Source organism: Perca fluviatilis, chromosome 8 (assembly GCF_010015445.1).
Source record: "Perca fluviatilis chromosome 8, GENO_Pfluv_1.0, whole genome shotgun sequence".
Classification (NCBI taxonomy): domain Eukaryota; kingdom Metazoa; phylum Chordata; class Actinopteri; order Perciformes; family Percidae; genus Perca; species Perca fluviatilis.
This window is the reverse complement of record NC_053119.1, coordinates 191,694-216,351: the sequence shown is the minus strand read 5'-3', so window position 1 is coordinate 216,351 and position 24,658 is coordinate 191,694. Positions and strand designations below refer to the sequence as shown.

Below are 24,658 nucleotides of genomic sequence, written 5' to 3'. Positions count from 1 at the left end.
TCAGAACTTTCATCAGCTGGTTGTCTCTGGTGTGGGGGGCCGTGTCTGTCTCTCTGCGGCAGCAGGCAAAGCTTCAATGTGTGGTAGATGATGACTGCTTGTTGGCACTGATTCTTCAGCTCCTACTTTTGGCTAGTCGGGAGCGGTATGCAGGACGTGAAGTGCAAACCACAATAGCAATCCACCACAACACAACAGCAAATCATACAACAAGACAGCAAATCACACGACACAACAGCAAATCACATGACAAGACAGCGAATCACACGACACAACAGCAAATCACATGACAAGACAGCAAATCACATGACAAGACAGCAAATCACACAAAAGCTAATCATACAACAAGACAGCAAATCACACGACACAACAGCAAATCACATGACAAGACAGCAAATCACCCCAGCCAACATGTACATGTGGGCCCCATATGGGTTACAAAGGGGCTGCATGGGTACCAAGTGGGCATGGGCTTGAACTGGGCAAATTGTCTGGGCCCCATATGGGATATGAGCGGGCAAAGTGGGCATGGGATGGAAGTAGGCAATTTATGTGGGCCCCATGTGGGTTACCTAACATGAGCCCCACATGGAAAGCCCATGTGGGCCAACTCTAAGGGCCCCATAGGGGATATAAGTGGGCAGAGTGGGCATGGGATGGAAGTAGGCGAGTTGTGTGGGCCCCATATGGGTTACCTAACATGAGCCCCACATGGAAAGCCCATGTGGGCCAACTCTAAGGGCCCCATATGGGATATAAGTGGGCAGAGTGGGCATGGGATGGAAGTAGGCGAGTTGTGTGGGCCCCATATGGGTTACCTAACATGAGCCCCACATGGAAAGCCCATGTGGGCCAACTCTAAGGGCCCCATAGGGGATATAAGTGGGCAGGGTGGGCATGGGGTGGAACTGGGTATCATTTCTTGGGCCCCATATGGTTCTTTCAACATGGGCCCACATGGGAAGCCCATGTGGGCTGACCATGTGGGCCCTGTAAGGGATAAGATTGGGCTAAGTGGGCAGTGGCTGGAAGTAGGCAAGTTATGTGGACCCCATGTGGGTTCTGTAACATGTGCCCCACATGGGAAGCCCATGTGGGTCTACTATATGGGCCCCACAAGGGACCTAATTGGGCAAAATCGGCATGGGGTGGAACTTGGTAATAATATTTGGGGCCCATGTTGTTCCAGTAACATGGGCCCCACATGGTAAGCCTATGTGGGCCTACTCTATGGGCCCCACAAGGGACCTAATTGGGCAAAGTCGGCATTGGGGTGGACCTTGGTAATAATTTTTGGGACCCATGTTGCTTTAGTAATTTTATTTTTTGTATTTTCTACAGTTATGCTCACCCCAAATTTGCACACATTTTGTAAACATTTAAAGGGCTGCAGTTCGGACCCCAAATTTTGGGTACACACTTGGCCCCAAGATTTGACAAACCAAATTTGATGCATGTACATATTGGGGAAACATTTTCCTCTTTTTTTAGAGCACAAAGGGTGTTCAAGCAGTACTGGCCAAAGGTTAGACAGCTTTCTAATGCTGTGTTTTTTTATGTGTTTTTTTTTCTGCTGAACTCTGTTGCATTTATTGTTTGCATCTTAAAAACATCAAAATCCCAGTTAAACATTGGTGGACTATCATTTATAATCATAATTAACGTAAATACAGAAATGATGATACATGGACATGTGAAGCATTCTCAGTTCAGAATAAAACAGGGTATAAACCCTGATTAAAATCTACAGGCTATATTTTCCTTCTTAATAACTCTGTGACTGTAGACATGAAAGCAGCAGAAGTCAGGTGTGCTGTAACAAGGGGAAATGCGCCTGAATCTTTGTTGGACCGACTGAGACTGGATTGCTCTGTATTCATACAGTCAATATTACAGTCGAACTTGCAAAACAACATGACAGCATTGTCATCAGTATTATCTTGTATGCTGTGGTTGGACAGGCTTGTAAGGAGAGCTGGCTCTGTGGCTGGCACAGACCTGATCAAACTGTAGACAGATTGCTGGTGAATGGTTTGAGAATTTTAGTGCTCTCTTACCTTTGACACATCTATCACACATTGCGGGGAAAAAAAACACAAAATAAGTAAGCAGCTGCAGTTCTGTGGGGCGGAATGGAATGGCCAGGCAGGTCTACAACAGCATATCCCTAAGCCACTGGATAGCCTATAGATTTTCACAGTAATAATTGTATTACCTTACTAAGAGAAGAATAAAAAAAAAATATATATATATATATATATTATATGGGAAAAAATAATATTAATAGTCTATTTTTTAATAAAAATTAGTTATTATTTTTCAGGGGACAAGGTTTTTGTTTTAATTTGACTATGTTTCTTAAAAACATTTCAGAAGATCCAAGATCACCCTGTCATTTTTTGTGAATTATTAATCTGTTGTTGTTTTTGTTGTTGTTGACGACATGTGCTGGCATATTCATTGCTCCACAGTTTATGAGCAGAAACATTGTTTTTGACAAAGGCAGACGCTGGCCAGGCTTTTCAAAATTAAGAGTTTAGTTTATACGCATGCGTATTGCAACATAATGTAACGGTCACACTGCGCGCTTTTATTTTGAATTTCTACGGATCAGCGCCGAGAGCAGCAGAGTAGAGCAGCAGTCCGACTCCGCAGCAGCAGCAGCGTTCTTTCAACACTGGTGAGTAGCATACCTGTCTCTCTATTATGTAAAATTCTTGTTTTAGACCATCATTACTATCGAAGTATTGTGAACTAAGACACTGGGGAATTTGCAAAAATGCTTGTTTGAACTCGGCTAACGCTAATGTTGAGTGTTTTAGCTAACTTTAGCTAATGTTAGTAGTTAGGCCTAATCAACCTAATTAGTCGACATAACGTTACTGGTTTTATACAGCCCCTCTCGAAATCAAAGGCAGAATAAACAATTTCGAGGCAGTACAATTTCGAGGCAGTATTTTAAACAATTTCGAATACAAAAATGCAAGCTGAATTAGCTCAGCAGCCACATCTGGCGGCTCTTTTGTTGCCTCTGCTGCTTTTTTCCTTTTAGTTTTGTGTGAATTAGTTAAAAGACATTTGGTAATATTGTATAAAACAAGCTGTGTAAGCAGTGATGAAGCTAGTATTACATTACATGAATTGTTTAAACGTTTCAGCTGCATTTGTATGATTCTAGGCTGAAAATGCTGTCTTTCTCAGTGCAAACACAAGAAGGCTCCATTTTATTAATGGGATTTTGTTTGTGTACTTGCGTTGCGGGTCCGCTGTGGAGCAATTACAGTGTCTCCACAAAAGTTATGCAATCAACAGCGCTGCTGCAAATAATCCTCAAATGCAATACATTCACTTTTGTGTGTGTGTTTGATGTGCATGAAACAAAGTTGTGATTTATCAAACATATTTCTTCAAAATCGCTCATTTACTTCTTCAAGTTAATATAAGATGGTGTGGTAATGGCAGTAAAATGGTCAGGAATGTTAAATTTCTCCACAAAATCGCAAAAATGTGCAAAAACAGGAATTATAAAAAGTTCCTCCTGTTGACTTCTCTCAACCATTGTCTTCCTGTCACATTTAGATTTGTCCAGATCACAGTTGTTTCAAACACTGTTGGAAAGTGTGCTTCTTTGCCACGTGAGTAATTTTAATGTAATAGTTTGCCATATATGCATGATGTATCTGTTGGCAGTTCATGCTCACACGATTCATGTAGGTCACCTATTTTGGTTTCAAAACGGCAAATTTCGCCGAAAGGGGAGTGATTTTCATGTCTGCATTTTACAGTTCGCACACATCTATTTTTAGTCTCAAGTACATGTGAAACACCTGCACAACAAAAGCGCACATTGTAATTTTTTTCCTCTCATTTTCGGGGCGACAGAGTACTTTAATCCCTGCAGATGGAATGCTCTTTAACAAATAATTTTCATTAGTTGAAGAACTTCTCCAATTTACTTACCATACACAACGTTGAAAAGACACAAGTCCTTAAACTTCTTTTTCCCGTGACGGCCAAACAGTCCAATTCCAGCTTGTTTGACATGTATTCAGAATGTATTCAGTTTTTTTTTTTTTATTGATTTGCATTAGCCTACAAAATAAAAAATATGTATTACATTACAGTAAATTACACAAAGGCTACAACTTCAAATGTTTAGTTGACTTTTTTCGCTGAATTTTTAAATCTTTGAAGCTTATTGTCTTGGCAGTTAATGTAAGCCTTTTTTTCTCCTTTTGGCTCTCATCCATAGGTTGGCATGGTGGCAGATATAGGGGGCACAAATGTAGATGATGCAACGAGGCGAATGATGAAATACATTCTGTCAAACGAGCTGGCATTGGACTATAACATGTTTGGCCGTCACGGGAAAAAGAAGTTTAAGGACTTGTGTCTTTTCAACGTTGTGTATGGTAAGTAAATTGTAAATAGTTCTTCAACTAATGAAAATCATTTGTTAAAGAGCATTCCATCTGCAGGGATTAAAGTACTCTGTCACCCCGAAAATGAGAGGAAAAAAATTACAATGTGCGCTTTTGTTGTGCAGGTGTTTCACATGTATTTGAGACTAAAAATAGATGTGTGCGAACTGTAAAATGCAGACATGAAAATCACTCCCCTCGGCGAATTTTCGTTTTGAAACCAAAATAGGTGACCTACATGAATCGTGTAGATTTGATGAGAAATGTTTAAGTGGTGGGAGGGGCGTATGACTATTTGAGAAAAATAAATAAATTAAAAATTCCACATGGGATTTGTTTTGATGCGCTGGATTTAACCATACTGTCTATGTATTTAACCAATCATCGAACTTCCACCAACCAATGAAACGAGTTCTAGCCAATCAGATGCAAAGTAGGGCGGGTCTTTGCCGAAATGTTAACGCGGCTAAAATAAATGGAGGCCAATTTTATCATACTTGGAGCATGTAGATACCATAGAGGTAGATAGAGGCAGCTTTATTTGAGAAAGGAGTTAAAACAAATGGCGCTGGGCATGAATAGAGGACAAGAGGAAAAGGATGTAGACGGGAAGCTGTTTAGCACTTGGTGTCTCAAACTGAGGGAGCCGGGTGCTTCTGCAGCGCATGTTTTGGACGGCAGCAGCGGTAAGACGGTGCTTGCTAGTCATTAGATGCTAGTCACAAAGCTTCGGTCCGTGCACTCTGTCATATGAGTATGTTACCGGCAACGACCGCTACCTTTTAAGACTGCGACTGTTCCTTTACTGACCGACCGTGATACAAACAATATGCGTGTGCACGTTCATAGTGGAACATGATTTGTAAAAGCTATCTGAAGCCCAAACTGCCTTGACAAAGCTGTCTGTTTGGAATCAGCATGGCAGGTATTTAAACATAACGGCCTTGTCCCAGAGTTTAGACGTCTAGCTATATGAAAAGATAAACAATGCCACGTTTTTAATAAATGTAAATAAAGCAGCTAATATCAACATGGACAAAATCTTGAATGTACTAATTCACTCTTTTGATGATGATCTGGCCGAAGTAGTGAAGTTTAGTTTTCACAATGATTCATTGTATTTGTATATTATTGTATATATATGGATTATGATATTATTGTAATATGTAAATCTACATTGACTCTTAATTTAACATATGGTTGGAAGAAGTAAAAATGTATCCAAAACGTTTTAGTCTTTAAACATTATGACTTTTATTATTGTTTTGCCAGTCAAATTAACTTTAATTAGTGCATATTGAAATATTACACTGTTGGTTGGCAAAAAATGCATCTCAAAATGCATCAGATTGATGCTTTAAAATATGGAATATTTAAAATTTTCTTCCGGGGGAGCATGCCCCCGGAACCCCCTAGAGGGGTAATATCCTTCTCACCTTTTTCACCCCTCACCCGTTTTCATGACTGCATAAGACTTCCAACTTTCAGACAGGTTGCTCACATAGGGCTGGGCGATATGGCTGAAAACTGTATCACGATATAAGTGTTTCATATGGGTCGATATCGATAATTATTGATATTTTTTATGACCTATTTTAAATAAGGACCAGGAGAAAAATATATTAAATTTAAACATTTTTATTTTAAACTTAACTTTCCTCTGATTATAATCCCCTCAGTTATAAAAGCAGAAATGTCAACACAACCATGGAAACCACTCAAATAATTAAAATGTAAACATAAGTCTAAAATCACAGTGAAGAAAGAATAAGTAAGAACTGCTTAATAAGGTGTAATAAAATGGTGCAAAGTGTTAAATATAAACATAGAGAAACCTGAAACCTGAGAAGAACTATTTTCTGCAGGTTTAGTGCTAGGTTGGTAACCTGGCTTCTGGACAGTGCTCAGCACGTCTGCCTCCGTTATTTCTTTGTAGCGTTTAGTAAGGCGCTGATGCAGGATTACCTCTCCATGGCGGTCTGCTGCGTGCGGTTGTAGCAGCTGCAGATGTTGGACGTTGCTGGCGAATACGCGCTGTGCTCCAAAGTGTGAGCTGGCTAAGGTGGTGAAACAAGTTTGCGGTAGTGTTGGTGGGGACGACGGTCAGACTTATAAAAATCCCCAAAACTGCCATACTGACTTTTCCTGTTTTATCAACAATTCCTCCGCTGCGCTGCGGCACTCACTTTCCACTTACTCGCTCCGCCCGGTTCTGTTATTGTAGAATGGTAGAATCCAACACGAGACAGCGATGTGGCGCAACCAAACTTGATACTGTTACATGATTGGCTGTTAGAGTGTCACTGCCTACGTTGCTAGGTTACCAGAGAGTGAGTGCCTTTGTTCATGCAACCAAACTTGCTTCGCAACTTCTGGTTTCTTCCGAAGAAGAAAAACAAGTTATCGAACGTTTTATCGAACGCATTTTCTATTGATATTGATTACGTGTCTATCGCGATACATATCGTTATCGTTTTATCGCCCAGCCCTATGCTCACATCACATTTACTTTGTCTCTCTCAGTTGGAGGCTGCTCAGTAACGCTCAGCGCTCACCGGAAAAGTGCTTCTAATATCCTTCGCTGGTCTCCGTCCAGAGCAACGGGTTCTGTTGGTCTATTCTTATACTGTCTATGAGGTGAACCTGTCTCCACTTTTGCTACGCCCACCAGCCTGTTTTCAGAAAAGTGCAGGAATACGATGTGATGTGAGTTGCGACACAGTACATGTGAGTCTCACAAGAAACGTGACACAAAAAGAGATCTATGGATGCATTCCTACTAAACCCCAAGATGACCGTTGACCACACTGCAGTGATTTCAGTCACAGAGTGGTGAAAGTAACAGTTTCTCAGATCCTTTTTAGGCTACTTAAGCAGGGTTCAAAATTAACTTTTTCTCCCACCAGCCAAATGGCGAATGAATGTTCAAATTTGACGAGCCACTCAATAGATTACCATTGTTTTTTCGACATATGAGTGAAGCAAATCTACCAGCCACTTACATATTTTACCAGCATTTGGCTAGTAGATGGTGCTAATTTTGAACCATGTTCTTAAGTAAAAGCAGAAAAATACTGCTGTCTGAAAATACTCAATTAAGTAAACGTCCTGAATTCAAAATGTTACAAGAGTAAAAATACATTAGTATAGCAGCAAAATGTACATAAAGTAACAAAAGTAAAAGTACTCATTGTGCAGCAGTGTTATATTATTAAAGTATATTTTATTTTTTGCTTGTGTCACTAACAAACATGAGAGATTTGATTGTTCTTCATTAGTGTTGGGCCCTTTATATATACTTTGGGTAAGTTATTAACTACTGCATCATACCATTGTATCAAATGTTTTTTTTTAAATAATAATACACTATTTATAACGCACATTTCAAGTGCATAGAAAATCTTAAAAAAGAAAAGGAAAGAGCAGAGAATTTAAACAAAAGAATAGAATATTAAAATATATTCTTTTGCGCCAAATCTTCATCTGAAAAGTAACTAAAGCTGTCAAATAAATGTAGTGGAGTAGAAAGTACAATATTTCCGTCTGAGATTTAGTGGAGTGGAAAAATAAAGTAGTATCACATAGGAATACTCAAGTAAAGTACAAGTATCTCATAATTGTCGTTAAGTAAAGTAAGTTTAAGTAAACTTAAATTTAACCTGTAGCCTAACCTGCACAGTCTATTGTGTGCTACTGAATCAACCGGAGGACAAAGCACAAATGCTACCTGCTGAGGGGCAGAATAGAAATGTTATTTTTTAAGTTGGATAGACATTGGATAGACTATATCATAATGTTAGATTCCCTCTCAGCAGTTAGTAGATGGTTTATTTTTTATAAGTCTTAAGCTTAATAGATTGAAAACTTTACATAAAAGCAAACTGACAATAGAAAAGCTGTTCAAAATCACTCTTTTCCTTTAAAAATGCTCTTTGTCTCAAGTATTTAGATTGTGTAGGTTAAAGCCTGCTTACAACTTGCAATGCTGTGTTAGAGAACAGAAGAGCTGTTGGGCTGAGCAGCCCATGAAAACCTATGGGAAGCGACCTTTACGGCAGAAAAAAGTGTAATATGGCCTGTTTTTTTTTCTGTGAAATTATTTTTCTTGCTTTAATCCCTGTATCTGTGTATCTTTTTTTTTTTTGACTACGCACCAGTAAGGTATTGAGCACCTTGGCATTTTCAAATTAAAGTAAATTATAGGAAAAAGGCAAAGGAATCTCTTTGTCCTGGACTGCACTATTTTGAAAACTGCTCATCTAATTTTTTAAAACTAAATAAGCTTAAATCAACATATAAATAACAACTTTGTTTACCCAAATAATGCTGGTTCTATTTGCATTTCAAATCTGAAGCCTGCATTGTACCATTGAAGCCTCGTTCATCAGTTATTGCTTTTAGTGCATTTTGGCATTTTAATGTGAAAAAATGTGCATCATTTTATTTTATGATAACGTGTACACACCTCACAAAGCTATTATATATTAATTAGTAGGGTTGGGCATCGTTTGGATTTTAACGATTCTGATTCCAATTCTTCCTTTCGATTCCGGTTCTTATCGATTCTTGATTCTGATTCTTTGAGGGGTGGAGTTGAAACGGGTCACATGCTTATTTCACAAATAAGAGGAAAGATTTATTTAGATTCAATGGTGGGTTGTAGTTTGACGGGGCTTTTTCAATGCAAAATAAAGCCACGCTAGAGCACTGCTTACTGTGCTCCATGGCTGCAACACAACAAGCGCCTGGCCGCTACGGAAACCTAAACTTGCGCATGTTAAATTTGGAACCCATGATCAGATTTGAAATTCTCGATGCCCAACCGTATTAATTATGATTATGAGGGAGTAATAAAATGTATTAAGTTCAAGTACTTCATAAATATTTTCTTGTTCTAAAAATCCATAACGATGATCCATCATATCCTTTATACTTTTGCCAATATGGCCCTGAAGTTGGCCCTTGTTTAATTGTAAATGGTGTTTAAAGAGAATATGTTTTTAATGCTAGCTCATACTGTCAACCAATTCTTTTTTACAGAGGCTCTTAAGAAGAATTCGTTGGTGAACCAGCAGGAGGCAGAGAGGGCACTGTCGAAATGGCTCATTGGGGCAAGAGACAGAGGAGGACGAAGGGCATCCAGACAGCCAGTGCCAAATTAAAAAGTACTGAGCAGTGGTGGAATATGAGTGAGTGCAGAAAATTTGTATTCAGGTACAAGTACAGTTAGACTGTTAAAATATTTTCAGTTACAGACAAAACGTTGACACACTGTTACATTGTTTTTCTGGAACAATTATTTTCATTACCAATGAATCTGTTGATCATTTTGTCTGTTATCAGAAAAATATTCGTAAATAAAAAGTTGAAATCAGAGAATGTGGCCATTTTTTAAATTAGAGAGAGCCTGACTCAAACTGGTTGGTGATTAATAATTTATTTCTTTGATTAACTGTTGCAGCTCTAGGTTGGATGTTTATTCAAACTGTACTCAGTACTCAATTAGAATTGTTTTTAAAGCATATCTTGCCCAGCTGGGGCCTACCTAAAACCTGGTGTAATCCTGCCTTAAACCCACATGGGCAATTGGCTTGGGGCCAAGATGGAACCCGCGGACAATCCCACTTGCAACCCATATTTCAGCCTATACTGTCCCCATGTAGGCCCCATGTAGGACTTAAAGCTAGGACCAAGATGGGTCTTGTCTGTTTTGCCTAGCTGGGGCCTATCTAAAACCTGGTGTAATCCTGCCTTAAACCCACATGGGCAATTGGCTTGGGGCCAACATGGAACCCGCGGACAATCCCACTTGCAACCCATATTTCAGCCCATACTGTCCCCATGTAGGCCCCACGTAGGACTTAAAGCTGGGACCAAGATGGGTCTTGTCTGTTTTGCCCAGCTGGGGCCCATCCAAAACCTGGTGTAATCCTGCCTTAAACCCACATGGGCAATTGGCTTGGGGCCAACATGGAACCCGCGGACAATCCCATATGGGTGTGATCTGACAATCCCACCTGGGGCCCATGATTCTGCCCACTTTTTACCCACATGTGCCCCACATAAAAATGTTGGCTGGGACACAACAAGACAACAAATCACACAACAGCTAATCACACAACAAGACAGCGAACCACACGACACAACAGCAAATCACACGACACAACAGCAAATCACACAACAAGACAGCAAATCACACAACAAGACAGCAAATCACACAACAAGACAGCAAATCACACAAGACAGCAAATCACACAACAAGACAGCAAATCACATGACAAGACAGCAAATCACACAACAAGACAGCAAATCACACAAGACAGCAAATCACACAACAGCAAATCACACAACAAGACAGCAAATCACACAACAGCAAATCACACAACAAGACAGCAAATCACACAACAGCAAATCACACGACACAATAGCAAATCACACGACACAACAGCAAATCACATGACAAGACAGCAAATCACATGACAAGACAGCAAATCACATGACAAGACAGCAAATCACACAACAAGACAGCAAATCACACGACACAACAGCAAATCACACAAGAGAAAATCACATGACAAGACAGCAAATCACACAACAAGACAGCAAATCACACAAGACAGAAAATCACACAACACAACAGAAAATCACATGACACAACAGCAAATCACACGACAGCAAATCCCATAACAAGACAGGAAATCACACAACAGCAAATCACAAGACACAACAACAAATCATACGACAGCAAATCACACAAGACAGCAAATCACACGAAAAGACAGCAAATCACACAACAGCAAATCACACGACACAACAGCAAATAACACTACACAACAGTAAATAACACAACATTAAAATCACACAACACAACAGCAAATCACAGAACAGGACAGCAAATCACATGACACAACAGCAAATCACACAAAAAGACAGCAAATCACACAAAAAGACAGCAAATCACACGACACAACAGCAAATCACACGACACAACAGCAAATCACACGACAGCAAATCCCATAACAAGACAGGAAATCACACAACAGCAAATCACAAGACACAACAACAAATCATACGACAGCAAATCATACGACACAACAGCAAATCACAAGACACAACAGCAAATCACACGATACAACAGCAAATCATACGACAAAAGCATATCACACGACAAGACAGCAAATCACACAACACAACAGAAAATCAGACAACACAACAGCAAATCACACGACACAACAGCAAATCACACGACACAACAGCAAATCACACGACACAACAGCAAATCACACGACAGCAAATCACACAACAAGACAGCAAATCACACGACTCAACAGCAAATCACCAGGTAATGGTAGCATAGTTCCTCAGGGATTAGGGCACTTTTTGGTGAGCCTAATTGTGCACAAACTGATTTGCTGTTGTGTCGTTGTTTGCTGTCACGCGGTGAGTGATTTGCTGTTGCTGTGTGCTGTTACTGTTGTGGTGGCTGTAAGTGTTGTGTGATTTGCTGTTGTGTTGTGTGATTTGCTGTTGTGTCGTGTGATTTGCTGTCGCGTTGTGTGATTTGCTGTTGTTGTTTGATTTTCTGTTGTGTGATTTGCTGTCGTGTTGTGTGATTTGCTGTTGTGTCGTGTGATTTGCTGTCGCGTTGAGTGATTTGCTGTTGTGTTGTTTGATTTTCTGTTGTGTTGTGTGATTTGCTGTCGTGTCATGTGATTTGCTGTCATGTTGTGGGACTGCCACTGTAATTGCAGGTTACAGAGGTAGCTGGGAGAGATTCAGTGATTTAATGACATTAAATAGCAGGCAATACATCCATCAAAAGTCACAATAAACTGCTTCTGGCAGCCGTCTTATGTCTAACAGACTCACCTACGAGGATCATTTGTTTCCGAAGGTCTCCTTTTAGAAGCCTACAAAACGTTTTTGTACACAAATGGCCAACAACAATGGTGGTGTAGTAGCTATTTATATGAAAAACCATGCCTGAGTCTGAGTAACGTCCTTCATACAACTACACTGTCTTTTCATTCTTATCAAAGTCTTTTAGATGCACCGGAGATAATGGATCTTATACCATCTTAGCTTGTGGAGATTTAAATTATCTATTGTGTAGAGCAGGAGAGTCACTCTCACCTTTACTAAGGGCCACACTGGAAATGGAAATGTTTAATTTATTGACATGCTTTTATTTAAGAGAAAAAGTTAAATATCTTTGACTGTATTACTGCATGTCTCATATAGTCTTCTCACTTACAGTTTGGTCCCCATAAAACTCTAAAAAAGCAAAACACTTTCTAGCCATCATAGAGTTTAGCAAATCAAGTAAAACAAAGATAATTTTTTTTAAAGCAGCTGCCACACAGCCAACTCCCAGCAACCTGTTTCACAGCCTGAATATGAAAACTCTTTGCTTCTTCTGGGGGAATATCCAAGGCTCATAGTTGACAAATCCGCTTTGAGTGTCGCGGAATCACACTTTGAAAAAAGTTGGCGCACAATTAGGAGGCCAAACTTTATTGTAAGCCTAAATTGATATGCGGCCCTTGAGTTTGACATGTGATCTAGAGCAAGCAAGCCGATACTAGAACTATTTCAGTCTAGTTACGTATGTATGTATGTATGTATCTATGTATGTAGATAGGTAGGTATGTATGTATGTATGTATGTATCTATGTATGTATGTACATGTATGTATGTATGTATGCATGTATGTCATAGTGGGACAGGTTCCAGAAAGCGTGCTGCACACAATGAACAACTAAAAACACAGTGAACAGAGAGTGAAAACACAAAGTGAACAGAGAATGAACACAAAGAGGCCTGAAGGAGACACAGAGCCGCTGCAGTCTGTAGCTCTTTGTCTGTAGTTTCTAAGAGAAATGCCGAACACCGAGCGTCTCTTTTATGACGCGATGCTGGCTCAGGCTTTTGGACAAAAGGCTTCAGCTGCTCAGGTGCTATAAAGAGCAGCAGCTGGTCCACAGGTAACAACACATCCACCGCTGACAGACTGAACATCAGCAGCATCCGGCTGAACGAGCAGAGAGACAACATGACTTCCAGCAGCATGAACATGATGGGCAGGGTGAGACAAGCAAACTATTCTCTACAAACTGACTGTTTCTCTCTCAAAAGTCACTCTTTATACTCTCATAACTCTTATAGCTCTAATAAAACGGCTTATAGGTTTTACCTGATGGCTTTACTAGTGGGTAAACTATCCCAAAGATAGTTTTGGGTTAAAATGCAGTGTCCGGCATTGGAAACAAGGAGGTCATTAATGTCATAGGACACTTAAAAACCTCCTTTAAAAACCTGGGTTGGTTATTAATAAAGGGAAGGAAGCAAGGAATAAAGGTATGATGGTTAAAAAGAGATTAAGGAGCCACGGGACAGGATAGTAACGCTTTATAAAGGGTTTATAGGTTTCAAGTGATGACTTTATTTAGTGGGCAACATGCTTAGTTTATCGACTTACACAAGATTATACAGATATACTGTATAAAATAACATTAGCTTACATTCACATGAAATTATAAGAAGCAAGTTGATGAGACAGGGCAGGGTGAGAAAACACTATTCTCTACAAACTGACTGTTTCTCTTTCAGAAGTCACTCTTATAACTCTTTATGAACGGCTTATAGGTTTAACCTGATGGCTTTATTAGTGGGTTACATGGCAAGTTACTTAGTTTAGGGTTAGGTTTGGGTTAAAACGCAGTGCCCAGGATGGGCACAACTCTCTATTCTACAAACAGCTTTTTATACATAGCTTTTAAGTTTTTGTTCTCAGAATTTAAAAAAACAAGAAAACCAAAAAGACCAGGGTATCGAATATATCAGTATATTATATCGGTAATATCGGTACTGAATAATATGTAATCCATTTGTGATTAGAAATTCCTTTTATCGTTATTCCTTTTGGATTGAAGAATGAGAAGGCCATGTGTAGATCCTTATACCGTTTGATACCAAAAATGGAAGTCACATGGGTTTTTGGATTTTTGACTAAATCCCGAGGTCTGTTGGTTTTTTGCTTCCAAAAGAAAAAAACAAATTTAATACAGTAATTTATTTTAAAAATTCATTTTTTCGTTTTGAAGAAAGACATGAGGGTAACATCAAGACAGGCAACCCGGAAGTAATTGTAAAAGTGTCAAAATAAAAGCAAAGTGGAGCATGTCAGAAGACAAAAAATGGGTCATAGTTCAGTGCCCTGACAGTCAGACCTCTGAGACTTCTTCTGACGTTCTCTCTAACTATGTTTGAAACTCCTCCTGTGATGACGTTCTCTCTAACTGTGTTTGAAACTCCTCCTGTGATGACGTTCTCTCTAACTGTGTTTGAAACTCCTCCTGTGATGACGTTCTCTCTAACTGTGTTTGAAACTCCTCCTGTGATGACATTCTCTCTAACTATGTTTGAAACTCCTCCTGTGATGACATTCTCTCTAACTGTGATGAATCTCCTCCTGTGATGACGTTCTCTCTGTGTTTGAATCTCCTCCTGTGATGACGTTCTCTCTAACTGTGATGAATCTCCTCCTGTGATGACGTTCTCTCTAACTGTGATGAATCTCCTCCTGTGATGACGTTCTCTCTAACTGTGTTCAGGTCGTCTTCTACGAGGACAGGAACTTCCAGGGTCGTTCCTACGAGTGCAGCAGCGACTGCGCTGACATGTCCTCCTACCTGAGCAGGTGTCACTCCTGCAGGGTGGAAAGAGGCTGCTTCATGGTCTACGACCGCACCAACTTCATGGGCAACCAGTACTTCCTGAAGAGGGGCGAGTACTCCGACTACCAGAGCATGATGGGAATGAGCGACTGCATCAGGTCCTGCCGCATGATCCCCATGGTAACCACACAAACCATCACCGCACACACAACGCTTGCATTGGACCAAACCCGTTCAGTATCTATGTTGATGTTTCACTAAATGCTGATATAAAGAGGTTTAAACCTGGAACCAAGCCAACCAGCTCTGAGATTAATAGTGACCATAAATCATTTGATTAAAAGAACATTTTGGATCATTATTGACATTTAATCACTTCCTAAAGTAATATTAGGAAATACCGGCTGACGACTGATGACTGTTTGTGGATGTTTTTCAGCACCGTGGCTCCTACAGGATGAGGATCTACGAGAGGGAGAACTTCGGAGGCCAGATGCACGAGCTGATGGAGGACTGTGACAACGTCATGGACCGTTACCGCATGTCCAACTGCATGTCCTGCCATGTGATGGACGGCCACTGGCTGATGTACGAGCAGCCCCAGTACAGAGGCAGGATGATGTACATGAGGCCCGGAGAGTACAGGAACTTCAGCAACATGGGCATGAGCGGCATGAGGTGGATGAGCATGAGGCGCATCAGGGACGACTACTACTAAACTCTGACACCATATCAATAAAGCTATCTTTGACCTAACACACTTTACTGTCTCGTCTGTTAATCTAAAGGTGATTTTATTTCCTCAGGAAAGAGAAAACTGATATTTAAAGTCACAGCCTGCAAATTACTGTCATTATTCGGTATCAGGAAAACACACGGAGACACACACACACACATATAGGCTACGATTACCACAGTTTTCCCCATTCATCCTGTCTCTTTCTATTGGAAAGAGAGAGACAGAAAGAGAGAAAGAGAGAGAGAGAGACCCTCAAAGCAATTCTCTTGAGGGGTAATCCTAAACCCAACCAATGATGAAAAATGTCCAACCAAAAACACCGCCAACCAACCAACCCAGAAATGAGAGAAAACTACTGCAGCAAACTTAAAAAATATAAACACATGATTCAGAAGAAAAACAAACACACTATAATGAAACCAAAGAAGAAATAAGAAATAAGCCAGAATCAGTTTTGGGAAAAATGTAATAACCTAAACCCAAAACCAAACCAAGTCACACCTCTGAAAGATGGAGAAACGTGGAGGAATTACTTTGAAAACCTTTACAACACAGTCCCATTAAATAATCTTACAATTGGCCAACAAGTTTTTACACAAAAGTTGTACTTCCTTAGCCTGGAAATCCAGATCATTGAGTAATGAAAATGGCCCAACACGAGGGGCGGCACCAAGCATGCTTATGAAAATCTCATCGCACGCAATTGGATAACACTACGACCAATCACAACAATACACAGGGTGATTTATCCAGAGCCCCATACACTTAGCTACCAGAGGAGCTAACTGGACACACACACACACACACACACACACACACACACACACAGAGACACACACAGACACACACACACAGAGACACACACACACACACATCCTCCATCAAAACGGACAGGGAAAAGATGGCAGCCGAGCACACGCACGGTTCGGTAGGTGCCCCATGTGTGCTGTCTAACTCGATTAAAGCCATCAAAAAAGCATTTCCATTTTCTAGTTGGATACCTAAGGCTGTTTTTATCATATGTCTGTTTTTATTAACCACTTGGCAGCGTTTATCCACTGAATACAAAGCCTGTGCTCCGTCATACGGAAGTCAGTGTCTCCTGTACTCTACCTTCCTTAACAACGGGCGACCCAAAGTGCCATCCACGCTACAAGGAAACATCAACCCAGCAAGTAAAACTGTGAGACTTTTACATCTGGCATTTATGGTATTACTGGCAGGTGACATGGAGATTAACCCTGGCCCTCATCCCCTGAACATTAGCTTCCAGACAAACTTAGCCTCGCAACAGGCTCAGTTGGCCCACTCTCACTGGCTAATGCAGCTGCGGTTGGGGCCGATGTGGCCAGTAGCTGCGACCATCCAACAGCTGTGGTCATTTCTCATATGGCCCTGGGCTCCTGTGGCCAACATCGGTCTGTTAATTCCTACCATCACCATAGTGTTTCCAGCAGCAGGTGTGCTGCCTTTGGCAACTTACCCCACCCAGCTGCCATGGCTGCCATGGTGAGTTGCAGCATTTCATCCTACAGAGCTGTTGGGCTGAGGGCTCATGTCACAGAGCCGGGTTTCCAGTTGCTGCCCGTCTGCAACAACTACAGGGGCAGAGACGCTGAACCTGTCCACCTCCATCTGAATGCCGGCAGGTTTAGGCAGCTGTACCGAGCCAAGAACCAGCTATGCAACAGCAGGAGCCTAGAAAGCACTTGTTTTCACCACCCCATATTACAACAGCAGGAACCTAGTCAACACCTGTTTCCACCACCCCATATTACAACAGCGGGGGCCTAGTGAACACCTGTTTCCACCACCCCATATTACAACAGCGGGGGCCTAGTGAACACCTGTTTCCACCACCCCATATTACAACAGTGGGGCTGAGCCTAGCTTCCATCGGCGAGACAGAGATACTACCCAGCGCGTCAGCATTGAGCCGTGGGCCGGTGTTGCGGCAGCGGGGGGCTGAGGGTCGTCTGCTGCCACCCGACACTGTTTTCGCCTCCGTGCCGCTGCCCTCGGTCTGCACTGGCGGGAGGGCGGCGCCGTGCCTGTCCAGCGGCGGCTCGACTGCGGGCCACCCAGCAGATCTGAGCTGGGAACCAGCGATGCAACAGGAGGTCACCACCATAACGCCCAGAACAAAAGGACAGTTTCCACACACTAGTACATGTAAGATTCATAACCCAGTACTCAGAAAACATAAATTATTCAAATTATTCAGGACACTTATTCAGGCTAGGACTGTTTGGGATCCAGTGTATAAAAAGGGGGAGCTGTTAGGGGGTCATTTAAATGTTCGCAGCTTGGTGCCAAAATGTGAACAGATTGAACATTTGTTATGTAATTCTAACGTTGATTTTATGGGTTTATCTGAAACGTGGCTTACCAGCTCCTCACCTGAAGCTGCTGTGTCACTACCAGAATACAAAACTTTTAGGAAAGATAGGAGTCAGGGGAGGGGTGGGGGGGTTCTCATGTATGTTAAGAATAACATCGTCACATTATCTCCCCTGGCTCAACCCTGCCTGTTTAAAGCTGATGAAGCATAGGGATAAGTTACTCAGAAAAGTTATTAAATCTGGACTTCATATAGACAGACTTAACTTTACAGGAGCCAGAAATAAAGTGACGTCCGAATTACGTAAGGCCAAAGCAAACTTTTTTATTCAAATTATAGAAAACGCTAGGTAACAGTAAAAAAATATGGCAGAACATAAATAAATTGACAGGGAAACAACCCAAGCAGGAAACTAAAGGCTTGGAATTAAAAATTAACAATCAGATGGTGATATTACATTAAACTCTTAGCTACCAGAGGAGCTAACTGGTAGATTCGTCATCTGTTTAGCTCGCCTCTGGCCCGCCTATATCAGATGCACTGATGTGATTGGTGCAGCTCGGCTACAAGGGCATAGTTAATGAGCATCATTACTCAATGCCAGAGTGACTCGCTGAGGTAATTCAAATTGTGCTCTTGCAAGAACTCTGGATTTTCAGGGTAACACTTGCTTGAAAAAATCATAAAAGACAGTCAAAACCCACTTGACTATGAAATCACCCAAGAGGAATTAACACACACACTCCATAAACTAAAACCAAAATAAGCATGTGGACCTGACAGCATCAGGACTAAAATGCTGAAACACCGCAGCCCTGAGCTGGAAAAGGCCCTTTTAAAGCTGTTCAATCTCGTTCTTCAAGCTGGCTGCTTTCCTGAGGTCTGGAACAGGGGGCTTATATCCCCTATCTTTAAGAGTGGAGACAAATTCGACCCCAATAACTACCGAGGCATCTGTGTGAACAGTAACCTGGGGAAGGTTTTCTGCTGTATTCTAAACGTCCGTCTACAGGCCTTCCTTACCGAACACAATTTCCTGAGTAAAGGTCAGATTGGCTTCTTGCCAAAACATCGTACCACTGACCACATGTTATGTTATTCAAGCAAACAAAAGTAAAATCTTCACTTGTTTTGTTGATTTATGAAAGCATTTGACTCAATTTGGCATGATGGATTATTCTATGAAACTTTACAAAGCGGTGTAGGGGGTAAAATGTATGATATAATCAAATCCATATATATGGACAACAAATGCGATGTGAAAATTAATAACAGCAGAACAGAATACTTCACTCAGGGGCGTGGGGTGAGACAGGGCTGTAGCTTGAGTCCTACCCTGTTCAATATCTATATTAATGAGTTACAGCTACAGCAGCACCTGGATCTGCTAGAGACCTTCTGTCAGAACTGGGCCCTGACAGTTACTTTGGCAAAAACCAAGATTGTAATCTTCCAAAAAAAAAAGCCAAATCCCAGGCAACCTGACACCTTTTCACTCTAGGAAACACGGTTCTAGAGCATTCACAGTGTTACGACTACCTAGGCCTGACACTCAGTGCCTCAGGAATGCAGAATTTATTAGACATATTCTCGAGGGTCCAAAGGAAAACACAGAATTAGGCAGATTCCCACTGGCTTTAAATGTACAAAAAAGATCATTAAACTTCTGGATACATCTGTAATCTAGTGCAGAAAAGTTTCAAGCAATCAAAAGCCAAGAGGTCAGCCCTGAAACCAGCCCCCTCTGTCAGCTGGTTCTGAAGTTAACTAATACACTAACCCATCCATCTCAGACCAGCACTGCTTCCCAAAATCAGATCAAAGTCAAACAAATTATGAATCAAAGTAAAAAAAACTATCTGAACCATTGAGATGATCAAACAAAATCACAATCCAAATTAGAAAGCTACTTATCACTAAAAAGAGATTATGAATTGGCAGAGTACCTCTCCACCGTCAGAGATACCAAGCAGAGACCGATTCTTACCAAGTACAGGCTCAGTGACCACAGCCTCACCGTAGAGAAAGACCGGTACAAGTACAGGCTCAGAGACCACAGCCTCGCCGTAGAGAAAGACCGGTACAAGTACAGGCTCAGAGACCACAGCCTCGCCATAGAGAAAGGCCGGTACAAGTACAGGCTCAGTGACCACAGCCTCGCCATAGAGAAAGACAGGTACAAGTACAGGCTCAGAGACCACAGCCTCGCCAAAGAGAAAGGCCGGTACAAGTACAGGCTCAGTGACCACAGCCTCGCCATAGAGAAAGACCAGTACAAGTACAGGTTCAGTGACCACAGCCTCGCTATAGAGAAAGACCAGTTCAAGTACAGGTTCAATGACCACAGCCTCGCTATAGAGAAAGACCAGTTCAAGTACAGGTTCAATGACCACAGCCTCGCTATAGAGAAAGACCGCTACAAAAAAGCATGGCTTCCAAAAGAGCAGCGGAACTGTGGTCACTGTACGACTGATGAGGTTGAGACAGAGATGCACTTTCTCCAATACTGTCCATAGTTTGAACAGATAAAAAAAGGATATTTTTTACAAACAAAATTCTAAATTTTAGCTCCCTTAAAGACTCTGATAAACTGACCCACCTGCTAGGAGGAGGACCTACTGCTCCGCAACACTGTACCTACCGTCATGCTAATAAAGCAAAGTTGAATTGAACAATACGGTGCATTTTTTGATGTTTTATCTTTGTTATGGCTTATTTCTTCTTTTTTGTTTCTTTTTTCAACGTTTTTTCAACATTTTTAGGAGCAGCGCCCCCTGGTGACCTCACGAATGAGAAAGTAGCAACAGGTAAAGTTTAGTCCACTTTTTGATCCAGATAAACATGGAGATGAATTATAATATCATACAGAAAGTTCTTTCATTTTCAGTTACACTTTATTTAGAGTTCAATCATCATCATCATCAAGAATATTCAACACTGAGTAAAACAAGCTTATGTTAGTGTTTATGAAAACTTTATATGTCTTTAATACTAATGTTAGTTTTTCTTACATTAGTATTTTAAAATGCTAATGTAAATGAAAATACATTTCTGAAAACAAGATCACCCAGAAACCTCATGAAAGTTAAAAGTTTAGCCAACAAAAGATCAACAGTTAAGTTTAGCTGACAGACACCTAAAATAATGTGCCAGCAAAGTTACTTACACAAGTTATTTGATTATATCTTTAAGTTGTAAAATATTCAGATTGAAGTTGTAATATCTTCAGAATAAAGTTGTAATACTTCCAGGAAAAGTTGTTTCCAGAATAAAGTCCTATAGATGTTAAAGCTAGTTAGTTAGTTAGTTAAATGTTTTTTTTTGTTTTCTTTGAAGTTTTTGATGCTTTTTTCGACGTTTTTGACCACAAACTGCCAGCCTATGGTCCGGATCAATCGGTTAATTTTTAATCTGTGTCTCCAGGATCTCTATCAAAGTGAGCCGCATCCTGAAGTAAACTCTGAAGGGCTCAGGATAATCTTTTTAATAATAATACTGACATCCTGAAGTAAACTCTGAAGGGCTCAGGATAATCTTTTTAATAATAATAATGACATCCTGAAGTAAACTATGAAGGGCTCAGGATGATCTTTTTAATAATAATACTGACATCCTGAAGTAGGGTCTCTGGAGCCAATATTTCCTGTTTCTTTTTCTCTTTTTAAGAATGTTTCCACAGCCAGAACCAGAACACAGAATCCAACTTTAACTTGTTGTTTCATCTCTGATCTGATTGGTGCACACATATGATTGACTCCATCAGGTTCTCATCGGACAGGAAGTGGGAGGAGCAGCGTGGAGGAGAAACTCAGTGACCACCAGCGTCCACAGACTCGCCCGTCGTCTCCTGGGCATCTCTGTCCTGCAGGACGTGCTTCCTGTAGGCCTTCTGGATCACTGTGGCTGCCACGACTTCCTGTTTCCTCTGCAGGGTGCTGCTGATTGGTTCACATGACACCTGCAGGGAACAATATTCAGACTTATATTCAGAGTTATATCAGCTTAGATCAGACTGTTATGTGAACATTTAGAAGAGACACAAGGAATCAGCAGATTTCTATCCTGGATCAGTGTCCCACAAACACATAGGCACACAGACATATGGCAACCACGCACACATACATACTACAAAAATACAAAGGAAGATATCAGTGTGCCCTTGCAGTAAAGTTAGATGGTAGCATGTTTAAAGGAGCGGTGTGGAAAAAATGCAGAAAGGTGCAATGGTATCATAGTGCAAGATAGTGCCAGTGCAAATTCTATATCTATTCAAGTACAACAGGCTACACAATATATCAAAAATAGAATATTAATTACTTAACTATACATAGACACTAGTAAAAGACTTGAAGAGAAATTTAAGTTTAAGTTGAAGATACAGACAAAAAGACAGCGTGATGTATCTGAAAACAGATTCTGTTTCTGTCTGACGTTTAGTCAGAAAATCAGCCTGAAACCATGAAAGTGAGTCGGCAGTTGCACCTTTAACTTCAGGACAGATTGTTAAACCACATTTTGAAAATGCTTTAAAAACAATACTTAGAACAGAATCGACCAAATAACAGAGTTTAACGTCTCTGAGGAACATCTGGATCTCATCTCCTTCATCTGAAATGCATGTTTGATGCTATCATATGTCAACACTTTTGGCTAACTAGCAGTCAGGCCGCCCAGCGGTGACATGTTGCTGTTCCTATTGCTAGATTTGGTTTATCAAAGATGCAGCAAAACTACACAGGACAGAGAATAACACAGCAGAGACCTCAGATACAACAAGTATATTACAGGGAGAAAAAGGCGGGACATTTTATCAGGGATAGGTGGGGGATAGTGATGCAACATCACGCTGATTCAGTCTGTAGAACTAGATAAGATAAACTTCATTGTTCCAAAGGAAATGTGTCTTGGGCATACAAACACATGCATTAGATATCAACAGACTGTAAGTACATGACAATATTTAACAAGACAACAATGTGCTTTAGAACATGCAGAAAAAGGAGAGTGTAAAACCTTAGACGGGTTGAATCTTTCCTCCATTTTGGCTTTGAGAGCGTTCATCTTTTCTGAGTCACCGACCACCTACACAAAGATGGAATATAACAATAAGAATCATAAAAATATAAATTTTTATGGAGTATTTATTTATTCTCGGGGATGATTATTGACTATGTATTACTGTATGTTGTGCCTGACCACAAATTAAGTTATTTTGATTATTAATAAGAATAATGTTATAATATCAGGCAATGTTACCTGTGAGGCGAGAGCCAGCAGAACGTCGACGCAGCGGATTCTGTCTCCGGGAAGTAGAGGCAGATCCATGTGGATCAGTCTGACGGAGTTTGGTTTAGGAATCCTCAGAGGATCCTGCAGAGCATCGCAGAAATCTGACAGCTGACTGTAGAACACAACAGACCATCAGAGACCATCAGAGACTATTAGAGATTATTAGACACCATCAGAGACCATCTGAGACCACAAGAGACCACCAGAGACCATCAGAGATAAGCAGAGACCATCGGAGACTATCAGAGACCATAAGAGACCATCAGAGACTATCAGAAACTATTAGAGACCATCAGAGACCATCAGAGACTATCAGAGACTATTAGAGACTCTCAGAGACTATTAGAGACCATCAGAGACTATTAGAGACCATCAGAGACAATCAGAGACTATCAGAGACTCTTAGAGACTATTAGAGACCATCAGAGACTATTAGAGACCATCAGAGACAATCAGAGACTCTTAGAGACTATTAGAGACCATCAGAGACAATCAGAGACTCTCAGAGACTATTAGAGACCATCAGAGACTATCAGAAACTATTAGAGACCATCAGAGACCATCAGAGACTATTAGAGACTCTCAGAGACTATTAGAGACCATCAGAGACTATTAGAGACTATTAGAGACTATCAGAGACTATCAGAGATGTCACCTGTTTCTACAGTCAATAGAGAAATCAGCTGGTCGAGTTAGCTATAAAACTATAGGGATTAAATTATCGAGAATCCATTTTATTTCTGTGTTACAAGCTGGCTAACCATAACCCTAACCTGCGAGCACGGTATGTGGTAGAGCGAGCTAGAGAGCATGGTATGTGGTGGAGCGAGTTAGAGAGCACGGTATGTGGTGAACCCCAAGCTTCCCCTGATGCTGCTCCATCAGATTGTAAATGTGTGTGAATGTTTATCTGATGAGCAGGTGGTACCTTGTACGGCAGCCTCGGACACAGTGTCTGAATGTGTGTGAATGGTGAATGGTTCCTGTACTATGTAAAAGCACTTTGCGTAGTCGTTTAGACTAGAAAAGCGCTATATAAAAACAGTCCATTTACATCAAAACATGCTGACTCATGCATTACAGGAACCTCAGAAATCAGAATTATTAACTAAAGTTACAATTAATAACACTTTGGTTTCAGTGTTCAACATTTGATCCGAGTCCTGAGTTACAACTTTTCATCTGTCACTGA

General features: G+C 40.8%; 2 protein-coding genes and 1 long non-coding RNA gene across 4 annotated transcripts in view; 2 read left to right on the top strand and 1 right to left on the bottom strand.

Moving 5' to 3' along the window:
* Positions 1-2,624: 2,624 nt before the first annotated feature.
* LOC120564464 lies at positions 2,625-9,795 on the top strand. Its single transcript, XR_005640107.1, has 4 exons — positions 2,625-2,680; positions 3,580-3,635; positions 4,253-4,412; positions 9,462-9,795. It is a non-coding gene; the product is annotated as an uncharacterized LOC120564464 (long non-coding RNA).
* A 3,629-nt stretch (positions 9,796-13,424) lies between these two features.
* On the top strand, positions 13,425-15,857 carry LOC120563419 (gamma-crystallin M2-like). Its single transcript, XM_039807575.1, has 3 exons — positions 13,425-13,506; positions 15,035-15,277; positions 15,537-15,857. Exons 1-3 carry the CDS (start codon positions 13,474-13,476, stop codon positions 15,813-15,815), a joined length of 555 nt encoding a protein of 184 aa, XP_039663509.1. The 5' UTR covers positions 13,425-13,473; the 3' UTR covers positions 15,816-15,857.
* Positions 15,858-21,489: 5,632 nt separating this feature from the next.
* Positions 21,490-24,658, bottom strand: part of LOC120563933 (sodium channel protein type 4 subunit alpha B-like) — a gene marked incomplete in the record, with an annotated part of 54,190 nt that continues 51,021 nt past the window's right edge. For both annotated transcript variants that reach the window (XM_039808457.1, XM_039808456.1), the window contains 3 exon segments: positions 21,490-22,135; positions 23,191-23,259; positions 23,434-23,578. In XM_039808457.1, the coding sequence (XP_039664391.1) occupies positions 21,986-22,135; positions 23,191-23,259; positions 23,434-23,578 (364 nt within the window).

Coding starts and splice junctions, on each gene's coding strand:
- LOC120563419 (XM_039807575.1), top strand. CDS start 13,474: ATGACTTCCAGCAGCATGAACATGATGGGCAGG. Junction 13,507..15,034: donor GCATGAACATGATGGGCAGG/GTGAGACAAGCA, acceptor AACTGTGTTCAG/GTCGTCTTCTACGAGGACAG. Junction 15,278..15,536: donor CCTGCCGCATGATCCCCATG/GTAACCACACAA, acceptor GATGTTTTTCAG/CACCGTGGCTCCTACAGGAT.